Source organism: Cydia strobilella, chromosome Z (genome assembly GCF_947568885.1).
Source record: "Cydia strobilella chromosome Z, ilCydStro3.1, whole genome shotgun sequence".
In the NCBI taxonomy this organism is placed as follows: domain Eukaryota; kingdom Metazoa; phylum Arthropoda; class Insecta; order Lepidoptera; family Tortricidae; genus Cydia; species Cydia strobilella.
The window spans coordinates 33,208,413-33,224,441 of NC_086068.1; the positions used below are offsets into that span (position 1 = coordinate 33,208,413).

Here is a 16,029-nt window from a genome sequence, read left to right on the forward strand (position 1 = left end):
TTATGCGATACAAACATGACACAAATGAGAATATTGACAATTTGACACTGTTTATTTAGTTATTATTCTGAGGTTTATAGTGTTTATTTCCCTACGTCCATCTAAAGGGCTGTATAGATGTAACAGATGTGGCAATATGTCTTGGATTTGATTGCGAATTTAAATGTAGGCGCGAATGGTTATCCAACTTATCCATGGTTATCGTCCTATAGGAAATTTGAATTTCGCGCCTTTTTCTACTGACAAAGTTGTTTGACATACTATAATACATAACCCGGCCCAATTCTTGTTTATTTACTTTTTTATTTCACTACTTTGTCTGTGGTTAAAGGATAAGAGCAAAAAAAACGGATATCACTATGGTACCGATGTCGAAATAACAGTGAAAGTCATTGTTAGAATTACCAAAAATCATACTAAAATGGTAAGCATCATGTCCTTAAAGCTTTTATAAAGGTACTCCATGTCCATATTTCAGTTAGGAGTAAACGTTGACCAATACTGACGTCCAAACAAGGCACCTAAGAGCAACCTATAGACTAAGGTTATGACATTACCTATTGCGTTTTCTTTCAGAATAAATTAAAATCATCACAGAGAGACAAAGTCAAGAAATTCGTCGCTTTTACTCAAACTACCGAGAGCACTGCGATTTATTGCCTTACTCAGAATGATTGGAAACTGGACCTGGCTAGTGATAACTATTTTCAGAACCCAGATGCGTACTACAAGGATCCCATTAAGGCTTCAGTAGACAGAAAAAAGTTGGAACTCTTATTCAACAAGTACAAAGATCAACAAGAGAATGATAAGATCACTGTGGATGGAGTCATGAAATTTCTAGAAGATTTAAACCTTAGTCCTGAATCTATATTAGTACTTATCATTGCATGGAAATGTAAAGCTGCAGTGCAGTGTGAGTTCTCTAAAGACGAGTTCCTGACTGGACTGATGGAGCTGGGAGCAGACAGTATAGACAAATTAAAAACAAAACTAGCTACCCTTGAAACAGAAATTAAAGATCCTAATAAATTTAAAGATTTCTACCATTTCACCTTTAACTATGCCAAAAACCCAGGGCAAAAGGGATTGGAGTTAGATATGGCAATAGCATATTGGAATATAGTGCTTCGTGGAAGATTTAAATTCCTAGATGCTTGGTGCAAATTTCTTACGGTATGTGTTTCTACACAAACATTTTTATTTCTGGTTGTATTACTTATATACAAACTGATACTTTATAAATTGCCAATACTCATTTACTCATGCTACACGTTTTATGGTTCTAATTATAATTTGGTACTGGGGCCTAGTTGTTGATATTATAATTTGGTACTGGGTCCTAGTTGTTGATATTATTATTTGGTACTGGGTCCTAGTTGTTGATTTTATTATTTGGTACTGGGCCCTTGTTTTTGATATTATTATTTGGTACTGGGTCCTAGTTATAAACTGAAATAAATATCATATACGAAGGAAAAAATGACCAAAGCCTCCAGTGTCCAGAGCTGGAATCGAACCAGCGTACCCCGTTTACTGGACAGGTGCCTGAACCGCTCGGCTATCCGGCCACGGTAGCATGGGTCGAAATTGTTGATATTATTATTTGGTACTGGGTCCTAGTTGTTGATATTATTATTTGGTAGTGGTCCTAGTTGTTGATATTATTATTTGGTACTCGGTCCTAGTTGTTGATATTTTTATTTGGTAGTGGTCCTAGTTGTTGATATTATTATTTGGTACTGGGCCCTTGTTTTGATATTATTATTTGGTACTGGGTCCTAGTTGTTAATATTATTATTTGGTACTAGGTCCTAGTTGTTGATAATATTATTTGGTACTGGGTCTTAGTTGTTGATATTATTATTTGGTACTAGGCCCTTGTTTTTGATATTATTATTTGGTACTGGGACTACTGGGTCCTAGTTGTTGATATTATTATTTGGTACTGGGTCCTTGTTGTTGATATTATTATTTTTAATCATTGTAAAACCAATGAGGATATAATAAGATAGAGCGGTACTGTCATAGTAAGTTTTGTAACCACTGTAAATTCACTGCCATCTATCGACATGCTTTAAAACTAAAAATGAAGATTTATAAAAATACGTTAAAATGTATTTAAATATGGATAAATGATTTTTTTATTTCCATTAATCATTTTTATATGATTTTGACCCATGTTCTTTCACTGATATGCGTTAAAATTATAAATTACAAATGAAACCGTCAACACCCTCTATACGAGAGTAGGCCAAAACTAGTGGCGCCATCTGATCGAGAATCAAATTTTCGTGATTTTCGAGGCACGTTTTTTCCTTAGACTGTATCCATCTATTACGGAGTTATATCTATCTTTGGTAAAACCAATGCTTCTAAAGTAGTAAAGATAGTACAAATATAATGACGAGTAGTGGTTAAAAGATTTACAGTTTCTGAATCCTAATAACATCCTAAATGTAAATGTTTTCTTTATTGACATATAAATTGAAAATGGGCTTACTATGACATATCAATAATTAGGTGTACCGATAAGGTCCTGTATGTTAGTCCTGTCATGATACTTTCAACATACCTAAGTCGTTTTCATACATCTAACAGATAATAGATTAAATTTTCATCCATAAAGGATTGTCCCATTCAGTAGCAAATGTTGACAGTGTCATATACTAATGAAGTGGTTATTTTAAGTGGTTTTTCACAAGTCTGTTAATGTGTTGATAATCATATATTGCCGGGTGTGAAGTAAAGGGCCTACTACATATTTAAAATCACCAGGGTTGCGGTGGTTGGAAGCATGCTTGACGGTTGTGTAGTGGGCCCTTAAATTTGACTCACCCACTGCACCAGTTTCTAAATGAGCTGAAATTAGCATACCAACTTTATGGTAGAAAGTACAATCTGCAATAAAAACATGCATCAAATACATTTATGACAGGTACTTTAATTAAGTTATTTCAGATTTAAGCTGATGCATGATCAAATCAAAATTAGTTTTGGAAATTATTCAAAATAGTAGGTACTACTGATTGAGTTAATTGCACTACAAACAGGGTTCGAAATTATCCAGATAATCATAGTCTTTGATAATTATCGCGATAAAAAAACTAGTGCCTATGCCAATTCTTGGGATTAGTTGCCAAGCGGACCTCCAATAATCATAATTCTAGATAGATATATTGTTTAGACATTAAGGATTGCAATAAGTCCAAATTGGTCCAATGTCGTTGAGTGGACAAGCTTATTCGTGGCTTTTCTATTGAATGAATAGGGCCCTTACATGCATTCTAAGCATAGGCAGGCGTGGCTCACTCCGCGATTTCGTCGCGTCGCTACCGCGGCCTACACCAATTACCTAGCGGTCATATCTGTCGTAATAGACGCGTTTTGTTAGAGAGTGAACTTTCTGTACCTAGTACTATTATTTATTCTGTGGCCCGTCTCTGATGGAAAACACTAATTAAACATTTTTGCAATCAATGATAAAGTTAAATATTTATGATTTTGTAAATCCATCTTATTTGACTCAAAATGTATAAAGATTTCCAAAACACAAAATCATAAACTGAATAATAACTTATTTTAAGTAGCTAATCAATAAATAATTTTCCTAAGTAAGTATAAGTTAAATTGTTCCTGCAGGTGCGAATGCTAGCTATTATTCTTTATCAAAATGATATTGAATATTCTTTGCTTAGCGAGTGATGTATTAGATTATATTATTTGGATTATATACTGGTAACAAGCTGCGAAGTATGATTATAAAATGTGAAGTAATGAGCATTATGCAGCACTGATAGTGATAAAATATTTGCATTTAAGTGATTCGTGGTCATACTTAGTCAGGTCATAAGTTCTGTCACAAAAGATTTTACTGATAAAAAAGTTATAGGTACAGATCCCTTATTCATATATATGGGTTGAAGGCTTATTTAATGCTGAATTACTTACAATTTAATTTAACGTAGTTTGCTGTCTCATTTTGCATAATTCTATGTAATATTCGGAATAAAGTTATAAAAAAACATGCAAAAAATACGCGGCCTGTTCCAGGTGATTTTGATCCCTAATATCCCTATTTATTTATTTTCTTTTATTACATGGCTGAATCTTATATAAAGGAAAAGCTGGGTATTTTATCTTTCTTTAGATGTATAATTCATGTGTAAAAGTAGGGTTATGGGTTTAAATCACAGAACTATATCAAGATAGAAGGAAAGAGCTCGGCAATCGACGCGACTTAAACAGAAAGTAGGGTTATGGATTTAAATACTGAACGGTCAGTACAGCCTGTAGCTTAGGATACTGAACGGAGTTTTTAAAATGACGTATTGTTAGATTCCTCTTGCTGTTCACAACCTGTTTACACTTGTTTCATTAAAGAAAAATCAATACAGCCGCCTTGAGAGGATGCCGAATATTAAATCATATTTTTACTTCTAGCGCCTAAACTATTGAGTGGATATCAATGAAATAGACATCAGTAGATCCATAATTGGTACACGAGTGCTATGCAATACAATTACAAATTTACTAAAATAACTGTAGGAAAAATATTTAGGACTTAAAAATGTGACTGCAAAAACAGATTTTACTGAGCTACAGGCTGTACTGATTATCAGTATTTAAACCCATAACCCTACTTTCTGTTTAAGTCGCAGTCGAGTAAAATGTTGATATTGGGGTATAACGTGTACAAATGTATAGACAAAAATGGAATTCATATTCCTACAAGTTTCTTATTCCCAATATTCCCTGAAAGGGTATAAGCGCTAAATCTGGATTTAGCTATTATTTTCTATAACAAGATGTATTTTTTCCGCAAAGTTATCTAGGACTTTTTTGTGTAGAATTTAATAAGCTTTAATGTTGCCTTACAACATATTTTCACAGAGAATGTAGATTTAGAGTAAAACGTAAATTTATCCAGAATGATACACATTTTCCAAAATGGCTGCAATTCCTCGAGGTCCCCAAATGTGAAATAGTGTGGACATGAATAAGAGACCTTTAATTAACATACATACCAAATTTCATAACTTTGGAAGGATTTCGAGATTAGACCTAATCCGATTGTACTACTATTCCAATGTAAACAAGTAGTAAATGAAGTCGCGATCTAAATTTTATACAAATCGTATTACGTTTTGATCAGTATAAATAAAACAAGCTTTCAAATTATGACAAACTTTTTTTATTAAAAGCTTTGTATTACATTTTATACAAAAAAAGCATAGTGACAGGAACAAAATTATGGACATCTGCACACAATTCTATACTTCTCTATATTCGGAGCCATCCAACTCACATAGCACACCAGAGTATTACTGTGCTGAAACTATCTTTCCCATCACAACCGAGGAAGTGGGTAAAGCCATGTCCACGATGAAGTTCGATAAAAGCCCTGGAGCTGACGGAATTAGCACAGAAGAACTTGTTTTTGGAAAGACCAACCTTTTACTTCCCCTTACCAAATTATTCAACAACATCATAAAAACAGGAAAATTACCCCAGAAGCTGCTTCATTCTCATATGATACTCTTGTAAAAGAAAGGCGATAAGTTCGACATAGGCAACTATCGCCCCATCAGTCTGGTTTCTCATATTTACAAAATATTTATTAAAGTTATCGAATGTCGTATTGCTGGGCAGCTCGACCGACATCAACCCCCCGAACAGGCAGGCTTTCGTCCCGGATTTTCCACCACCGACCACCTCCACACACTCAACCAAATCATTGAAAAGTATAATGAATTTAAGATCCCCCTGAATTTAGCATTTGTTGCTTACAGGAAAGCATTTGATAGCTCAACCCATTCTGCCATAGTAACCGCACTCATAAATCGAAACATTAATTCTACCTATATAAACCTAATCAAAAATATATACAGTAATAGCACCGCCGATATAAAACTTCAGTACTCCGGTCCGTCGTTCCCTATACAACGAGGTGTTAAACAGGGTGATCCGCTGTCTCCTAAACTATTCACAAGCACCCTCGAAGAAGTTTTCAAGAGCCTGGCGGTTTCCTGGGGGGCTGAGGGAATGTCGGTGATAGGAGGCTATCTAATCTTCGATTCGCCGACGACATTGTTCTCTTTGCCCCTTCTGCAGCAGAACTACAGAAAATGCTCCAAGATCTGAGCAACGCAAGCCAAGTTGGACTTCAAATGAATCGCGCAAAGACAAAGGTGATGACCAATAGCAAGACACGAGATAGTGTCAAGGTAGACGGTCAGATCATACATTATGTTGACGAGTACATCTACTTGGGCCAGCTAGTTTCTTTCAGTAACAGGCAAGACAAGGGAATTGAGCGCCGTGTTCAAAATGCCTGGAAGAGCTACTGGTCTATGAAAGAGCTGATGAAGGGTAACCTTCCATTGTCACTGAAGCGCAAACTCGTTGACATGTGTGTTCTGCCTGTTCTAACCTACGGCGCCCAAACTTGGTCACTCACAGAGATCCAGAAGTCCAAACTGAAGGTTTGCCAACGCGCTATGTATTCAGTATATATTATATTTAGATTCTGATCGCATAAGAAACACCACGCTGCGCTCAAAAACCGGCATCGCTGACGTAGACGAGAAAACCGCTAGGCTCAAATGGGACTGGGCCGGTCACGTCTACCGCATGCATCCGGAGAGGTGGGCTAGCTTAGCAACCAAGTGGATGCCGGTAGAGGGGCGTGGACGGGGTAGGCCCAAACGGAGATGGCGGGATGACCTGGACAGCTTCCTGAACAACTGGCCGGAGGAAACACCAAATCGGGAGTCGTGGAAATCAAGGGGAGAGGCCTTTGCCCAGCAGTGGGACACTTAGTAGGCTTAAAAAAAAAACATTTTATCAGTCAAACCCTTTGTGACAACATAAGACCTGACTAAGTACATTTATCCTCACTGGCGACTCATTAGAAAAAATAATTTATGTACATTTTTGGTTTCATACTGAAATCATGTGACACCTTATGGGGTGAAGGAAACTGGTCAAAAAGTAGACAAAATAAGATGACATTACTTCAAAATATTTAGATCAGTACGTTTCCACTCACTAATATTTTGAAATATGTCTCACGTTAGTTTAATTTCGATGACATTAGTACAGGATTATAAGTTTTACTTACGTAAGTAGGGACACAGCTATACTACAGAATGAGATATGAATATCGTTATCTCATTCTAGCAAATAGCTTTGTCCCTACTTACGTAAGTAAAACTTACAAGTGTAATCCTGGCCTTACTTCTGAATAAGTTACTTGTTTCCTTGCAGTGGTCTTCACCTGATGTATCTAAAGCTAAAGGACAAGACAGTTGGCAAAAGTCAAGCCCACATAGGGGCAAACTTGAATATTTATTAATACAACTTCTACAGTAATCTGCTCTACTATGAAAAACTACTCATATGTGTTTGTGCAGCTATTATTTTAAAAACATACATGTTTGCCTGCTCTGCAACTGCCATACTGCCTTTTGTGTACTAAAAAACAGTTTTACCCAAGTTAAAACTACAGGCACATGCAGCTTAATGTTAACAGATAATAAGGCTCCTTATATATTCTTCTTCCTCGATTCCTCATGACTGAGGGTCGCGAACACATGAGGTTTCAGTAGCCACATAAAAACCTGGACGTAATCATTTATCACGGTCCATTGTCCGCTGAAAACAACGGACATAAAAAAGCGCCCTAAGTCTTTGGATTTGTTTATTAACCCGGCCAAGACCTATAATATGTGTATTAAACTGAGCTATAGAGCAGTGTGCAGTGCCTCTGTGAGCTATACGTTAAGAAAAAAACGGAATACATGTTTGGTTTCTCCACTCAATAACATTACCAATTTTCATGACACCCTGAATAGTCATACTTGTTATGGCCATTTTTTGCCCGGATGCTGCACTTCATGATAAGAGCAAGCCGCTTTGCACAGTGCTAGAAGGGACCAAACTGAGTGATTTGACCCGCAGCAGCGGCAGTTTCACCCCTTAGGAACAGAGATGGCGCCACTTCTTTAAAAAATATTTCAAAAAATTCTACAAGCTAAACCAATAAACTGATTTAAATGTTTAATATCTCAAATGAAAGCTCATTATATACATTACTTTTAAAAAATACTCAAAAAATATATACTGAATACTTTTGACAAAAAACGGCATCTTAAGTTTTTTTTTTACTCGATTGATAGTTTTTTTACTTGATTTCTCAAAACAAATGTATGGAACATGAATCATTTAATGCACGTATATATTATTGCATAAATAACAAGTATTATACAAAAAACCCGACACCGATACCTTTCATACTTCACGAAATATGAAAGTTTGAATTCGAGTGTAAATCTCTTCAAAATATATTTCAAAAAATTCTACAAGCTAAACTATTTGACCGATTTCAATGTTTAATATCCCAAATAAAAGCTCATTTTATCCATTACTTATAAAAAATTACTCAAAAAACATATACTGAATACTTTTGGCAAAATACGGCATCTTAATTTTTTTTTTCTTACTCGATTGATAGTTTTTACTTGATTTCTTAAGAAAAAATTATGGAACATGAATAGTTTAATAAATGTATATATATAAATATAGTACTGAGTATATAAAACGTATTACAAAAAAAAACAGACACCGATACCTTTCATTCTTCACGAAATATTTAAGTTCAACTATGCACGCTCTTACAAATAAATTTATTTAAAAGAAATCTTCAACCGCAGTAAGTGGTCTGATTTTAATATGAAATGAGTCATATGAAAAGAAATCACCCAATTTATTTTAATAAATAAAAAATAAATAAATAAAAACTGAATAAAGTTTTTTCCTGGTGCTGAATTACAAAAAAATATAACAAAATAGAAATTATTTTTATTTAAAGTGACTACATTTGTAAACAAAAAACTTAAATGTCCTCTTCGGGTTCACCGGTAGATGTAGAACTGAAAAAGAAAAGTCGTTTTGAAGTACTTGTACCATTCCAATACTACATAATCACCGATCATACATGAACTGATTGCTGTAGATTACTGTTGAATTATTTTTGTGCCTAGCTGATTACCATTAAACCTATAATTTTGTGCCAGACTTATAATCAGTGGTCAGCATGCAAAATTACCTTCCGTGATTCTCACCTGATGGTCTCATCGGAAGATCAGTGCTGGAAGTCGCCAGCAGCATGCTGAGATGGGGCCATTTCGTGACACTTTATTTTCATGTTCTTTTAATGTATGTCTATTGTCTGTGTGTGTTTACGAATAAAGTATTCTATTCTATTCTATTCTATTCTAAAATAACCTTGGATTGAAAATTACATTAACTTACTTTTGATTTGTACAGCCACCTCAACATGACTTACACTGGGCTGTGCATGGTAAGCTGACGCGACGACACCCACAACGCATAGTTTCGCAGCCAGATTTGCAGCCACAATGGTCCAAGAGGCTTAATTGCGACCAAATCGCTCTAACTGCCGACCATTCTGGAGTCCAACTCTCTTTTTCCTTAGTCCATCCCTAAGAAGATGTACATGGTAAGGAAACTTCTGGTTTCAGAGGAGCGTTTCCCCATATTGCTATCGTTACAATTTCAAAAAACAAGCTTGTGACAAGCCTGCCACCTACATCAGCTGCTCTCTATAAACATGCACTTCGAGCAGCTTACCAAGCGGGCCATATATGGGGAAACGCTCCTCTGAAACCAGAAGTTTCCTTACCATGTACATCTTCTTAGGGATGGACTAAGGAAAAAGAGAGTTGGACTCCAGAATGGTCGGCAGTTACAGCGATTTGGTCGCAATTAAGCCTCTTGGACCATTGTGGCTGCAAATCTGGCTGCGAAACTATGCGTTGTGGGTGTCGTCGCGTCAGCTTACCATGCAAAGCCCAGTGTAAATCATGCAATGGTGGCTGTACAAATCAAGTTCTATTTTGTTATATTTTTTTGTAATTCAGCACCAGGAAAAAACTTCATTCAGGTTTTATTTATTTATTAAAATAAATTGGGTGATTTCTTTTCGTATGACACATTTCATATTAAAATCAGTGCACTTACTGCGGTTGAAGATTTCTTTTAAATAAATTTATTTGTAAGGGCGTGCATAATTGAACTTAAATATTTCGTGAAGAGCTATCTAGTCTAGCTTTTATTCGACTAGAATAGATTTTGTTATTATTATTGAACCCACTTCAATGAAAGTTTTTTTTTTCAAATGCATGTTCTATAAGACAGAAACAATTGTAAATATTAAAACATTGTACTATTATTACCTAAATATCGTTATTTACGATTATTTGTGTATCGTATATTTATAAAAACAATATCGAATGTTGCCTTTGGAAACTTAAAACATTCTTGCAGTAAGAAAAAACGCCTCTTTTTTGACAGGCGTTCTGTTCCATTCAGACAACTTATTAAGAACGGTTTTTCAACATTAAAAAATAAACGTGTTATAATACTTATAATGATGAAGAGGTAAGTAATAAAATATGAAATATGCATATTTTTCGTATTCTTACATTAACAGTAGGTTTTTATGTTGATTACGACGTTTAAACGAAACTAATATTAACACTCATCAATAAGTAGTCATGAATTGGAACAAGTAAAAATTTTAAAAAATTGAAAAAGTAAATAGCACTAGTTCGCGAAAACCAACTTTCCGCACGCTAAACAGCCACGAAAAGTAGCACTTTTTGAGCAACTGTATTAAAAAATAAATTAAGATGCCGTTTTTTGTCGAAAGTATTCAGTATATATTTTTTACGTATTTTTTTGAATGTAATGTATATAAGAAGCTTTCATTTGAGATATTAAATATTTAAATCGGTTCATTGGTTTAGCTTGTAGAATTTTTTGAAATATTTTTTAAAGAAGTGGCGCCATCTCTGTTCCTACGGGGTGAAACTGCCGCTGCTGCGGGTCAAATCGCTCAGTTTGGTCCCTACTATCACTGTGCAAAGCGGCTTGCTTTTATCATGAAGTGCAGCATTTTGTTCATAACAAGTATGACTAGAAGTCAAACCATGCTAGTAATATAACCTATTGAAAAACACCAAATTTTTGTTTGTTTCAGTTTGCAAAAATCCCTGCTTTTTAAGAATAGACAAAAAAGCTTGGAAAAATTACAGTAAGTTATATAGATTCATTTTCTTTAAAAAAAAATTTGGGAAAATAAGTAATTCTTACATATGTTTATTGGATTTTCATCGATTTCATCGACTTCCTAAGATAATTTTGTCGTACGACGTCCCATTCCTTTAGCAAAGCAGCTTCAGGTCCTGGTGGTGCAGGATCTTGGTTCCAACCTTCCTTTTTTGACAGTCCTACACGTGTTTGATGGAATAGGGGTCCAGCGTAAGAGTTGCGTAGCGTAGTTCATTATGGCGATGCCAACTTCGGGAAGGTAGGCCCGGATTATCCTTGTTATATGACAAGGGACATTGTTCTGCATCGGAAGGAAACCCTCGTCAAAAAACAAGCGTAAGTGAGGGAGGATGTCAGTATTATACCTTGCCGCTGACAATGTGCAGTCGTCAGGCGGGAGCCAGGCACGAGAAGAATCTCGGTCCCGCCATATATGGACATCTTTGCCCACATCATTAAAGAACCTCCATCATAGCCGTCTGTTTCTCTAATGCTGCACTGCGATAAATGGTTTCAAAGACTCCACTGCACACGTCTTCTTCGATCACAGTTACTTAAACACATGCAGTACTAGTCAGATAAAGGAACTGGGCTCCGATAGGTAATAGTCTATTTTTCAGAATTTATCCATCGTGTTATACAGTAAGTGCCCCAACTTGAGTACCCACGTTGCCATACTAGCTGTATAGAAAAGTCGATACTTATGTTAGCGTACCGACTGTACAATATCTTGACAGCATTTGGGCCTGGTAGCAGGTTTTTTGGAGTCAGGTCACCTTTCCAAAGTTATCTAACTTTCCACTCATTGGCATTCATTACTTGCACCTGGCGAAGCTGTAGCTGGACTGCAACTCCTGAAAGGTGGCGTTTTCGAAGAGCTGTTTTGCACCACTGGTGATGATCAGTTCCTGGTCTTCGAGTAAAGGTCATACTTTCTCAAAAACTCGCATACACTTTATAAACTTCAGACTGGTTAAAACGAGTAGATCAACGTCCGAGTCCGGAATGCGGCGTTTTTGGAGGAATACCATAGAATTATCTTAAGAAATTAATAAAATCGATGAAAAATTTATTACCATGTTCAAAAAGTCGTGGGGGTGGTAACTTTAATTACTGATTTTCCAAAATGAAATCTTTTGTTAAAGGAAATGTATTTCTAAAATTAAAATCACTGTAATTTTTCCTACCGTTTTCTGTTTGTTCATGTAAAACGGGGATATTTCAGTTGTGAAACCTTAAACAAATAAAATCTGACATATTTTTAATAGGTTATTATTATCAGCATTTAATTGATACTAATTTCTTCAGGATGGCATGAAAATTAGAACAGATATTGAGCAGAGAAGCCAAAAACGTAAAGTGTAAACTTTACCTTGCGGAGTCATGGCCGCTATTTTGAATATTTCCTACACTATCCTATCCAACCAACCATCAAAAATATCATTATATATAAAAAAAATTGACGAAGTGGGACTCGCCGCTCCTTTCCCCTCTCCTGGCGAGAGGGGGTGGTGGGGGGGGAGAAGTTGGCCCTACCCACTAATAAACCCACTCCGGCGTTTCACCCTGTTTGCCGTTCGTGAGGGCGCACTGGGATCGATAACATTCCACCACGGCATAATTATAGTTTTACGAGAATGAAGTGAGTTACGAGAAATGCAACCTGTAATGCATTTGGATCATACACATTTCATTCATAGTATGGTTAACTCGTTCGCGTCTTTCTTGTAGTCCTTGTAGACATGGCAAAGTTAAGGGAATCTAACGCTAATTTTACGCTGGGCGCTTATAGGCGGGATACATTTTTTTAGTACTTGAGACATATATATATTATATCAAAGATAGATATAACTCCGTAATAGATGGATACAGTCTAAGGAAAAAACGTGCCTCGAAAATCACTTAAATTTGATTCTCGATCAGATGGCACCACTAGCTTTGGCCTACTCTCGTATAGAGGGCGTTGACGGTTTCGTTTGTTATTTATAATTTTAACGCATATCAGTGAAAGAACATGGGTCAAAATCATATAAAAATAAATAATGCAAATAGAAAAATCATTTATCCATATTTAAATACATTTTAACGTATTTTTATAGATCTCATTTTTAGTTTTAAAGTATGTCGATAGATGGTAGTGAATTTATAGTGGTTACAAAATTTACTATGACAGTACCGCTCTATCTTATTATATCCTCTTTGTAGCACAATCGGATTAAGTTTCACCTCGAAATCCTTCCAAAGAGATGAAATTTGGTATGAATGTTAATTAAAGGTCTCTTTTTCATGTCCACACTATTTGACATTTGGGGACCTCGAGGAATCGCAGCTATCTTGGAAAATGTGTACCATCCTGGAGAAATTTGCGTTTTACTCTAAATATACGTTCTCTATGAAAATATGGTGTAAGGCAACATTAAAGCTTATTAAATTCTACACAAAAAGTCCTAGATAACTTTGCGGAAAAAAAACATCTTGTTATAGAAAATAATAGCTGAATCCAGATTGAGCTCTTATACCCTTTCAGGGGATATTCTCTTAATATGGAACTTGGAGGAATTTGAATTCCACCTTTGTCTATACATTTGTACACGTTCTACTTCAATATCAACATTTTACTCGACTGCGACTTAAACAGAAAGTCGGGTTATGGGTTTAAATACTGAAAATCAGTACACCCTGTAGCTCAGGATACTGGACGGATTTTTTTAAATGACATATCGGTAGATTCCTCTTGCCCTTCGCAACCTGCTTACACCTGTTAATACAGCCGCCTTGAGAGGACGCCGAATAGTAAATCATCCGTTTGTGCTATTGATTATATGTACCAGTCGTTTACTTTTATTATATTGTCCTCAGAAGTGACCATTTTCTATAATGTGTTTGACCCATTTTTAGGGTTCCGTAGCCAAATGGCAAAAAACGGAACCCTTATAGATTCGTCATGTCTGTCTGTCTGTCTGTCCGTCCGTATGTCACAGCCACTTTTCTCTGAAACTATAAGAACTATACTGTTGAAACTTGGTAAGTAGATGTATTATGTGAACCGCATTAAGATTTTCACACAAAAAAAATTATATTGGGGTTTCTAATATCATTTTTTTCTAAACTGAATAGTTTGCGCGAGAGACACTTCCAAAGTGGTAAAATGTGTGTCCCCCCCTGTAACTTCTAAAATAAGAGAATGATAAAACTAAAAAAATAATATGATGTACATTACCATGCAAACTTCCACCGAAAATTGGTTTGAACGAGTTTTTTTTAATACATCATAAATCGTAAACCGCAATTTACCTTTTACTCACGTTTCACATAAAAAATACATTGTTAAATTTATGTAATGTACGGAACCCTCAGTGCGCGAGTCCGACTCGCACTTGGCCGGTTATTACCCAAGGTAAAACGGAGACATTCATTCTCGTTTAGTCAATTGTAAAAAAAACAATGTGACTATTTATTTATAAAGCGGTGGCATTTTTGCCCCCATAGTGATTACTGATTTATTCATATTTAGATTAATATGAATTATGAAATGTAGTTTACCATGAATAAATGAATTATTCTATTCTTAATAAATAAAGAGGTTGAAATGTTGCATTCAAATTATACTGATTTTATGCATAAAATGTACAGAGCCAGAGAAGCAGTCGGTAGGGTAACAACAAGTAACGCTAATTACGATATGATTCTTTTGCGTAATGTATATTAGGCATTGTAAAGACCTATCGGCGCCGGTTGTGTACCACCTCATAAACCCTTTAGCCATCGAGAAGATTTTTTTAATGAGTACTTACTACTTTTAGTAATCTTAAAGTAATCATAGTGCAGCAAACGAAAACGTAATCTGGCAGGTTGTGCTTCTGCTTTGATTGTTTATGACCACTATAACTAATATTTTTCAAAATATCCAATGTTTCAGGAACACCACAAAAGGTCAATTCCCAAGGACACGTGGAATCTACTTTTAGATTTCGCCACGCAAATCGACGACGGCATGAGCAACTATGATGCCGAGGGAGCCTGGCCCGTACTAATAGACGACTTCGTGGAGTGGTGCCAGAAGCAGGGCCTCACCGCCGAGGGGCTGAAGGCGCTGGAGCCGGCGTCCGGCTAGCTGGCGCCGCCCGCCTGCGAGCCGCCCGCGCCCGCGACCGCGCCGCGGCGCCCGCGCCCGCAGCCGCGCCCGCGCCGCGCCCGCTCGCGCGCGCTGGCAGCCTCCGTCGCCCTGCTGCTGCTCCGCCTGCTCCTCTACGTTCTGGACATTTGTCCCCTAGAGTGGATCGCGGTTGTTATGGTATTCGATTTCTGTGGCTAATACGATGCAATTGTAAGTTATTCCAAAAAGATATTTTATACTACATTTATAGATTATTGTCCCGGTTTAAAAAAACGTTTAAGATGTTTACTATGTAATCTAGTAACTTAGATCTAAAACAGTAGAGATTCTGTAATAAGAGTTAATAATCACTCTTTCGTATACAGCTCTCTTTAAGTATTAGATGCGAAGGTACGCCTATTTGCCATTGGGTGTGCGTAGATTCACGCATTATCATAACTATTGTAAGATTTGTCAATTTTGATTTTATTTTTATGACTAATACTGGTTGTATTAAAACTGAAAACTTATTGACTTTGTTACTATATGTATAGTATTTTTTTCTAAATAGGGTCGGTAACTAATTCATAATCGTTGAAGACAGTTGTGATATATAGGTATTCATACAATATTAGATAAAGATTACAACGTAGGATACTCGTAGGCCTGTGTATATATTATAAGTCCGCATTGTTTCTGGTCCCGGCGAGGAGGGCTGGTATGTGCTCCCGCGCGCCCTTCTGCAAGGAACAATAGGTACGTGGCCGAGGTCTACGCGCTGCCTAGCCCCCTAGCTC

General features: G+C 36.3%; 1 protein-coding gene across 1 annotated transcript; it reads left to right on the plus strand.

Annotated features, from left to right (window-relative positions):
* Nucleotides 1–325: 325 nt before the first annotated feature.
* On the plus strand, nucleotides 326–15,768 carry LOC134754405 (DCN1-like protein 1). The gene is made up of 3 exons (XM_063690720.1): nucleotides 326–424; nucleotides 577–1,176; nucleotides 15,056–15,768. The coding sequence occupies exons 1-3, from the start codon at nucleotides 422–424 to the stop codon at nucleotides 15,248–15,250; spliced, it is 798 nt and encodes a 265-aa protein (XP_063546790.1). The 5' UTR covers nucleotides 326–421; the 3' UTR covers nucleotides 15,251–15,768.
* The last annotated feature ends 261 nt before the right edge of the window (nucleotides 15,769–16,029 follow it).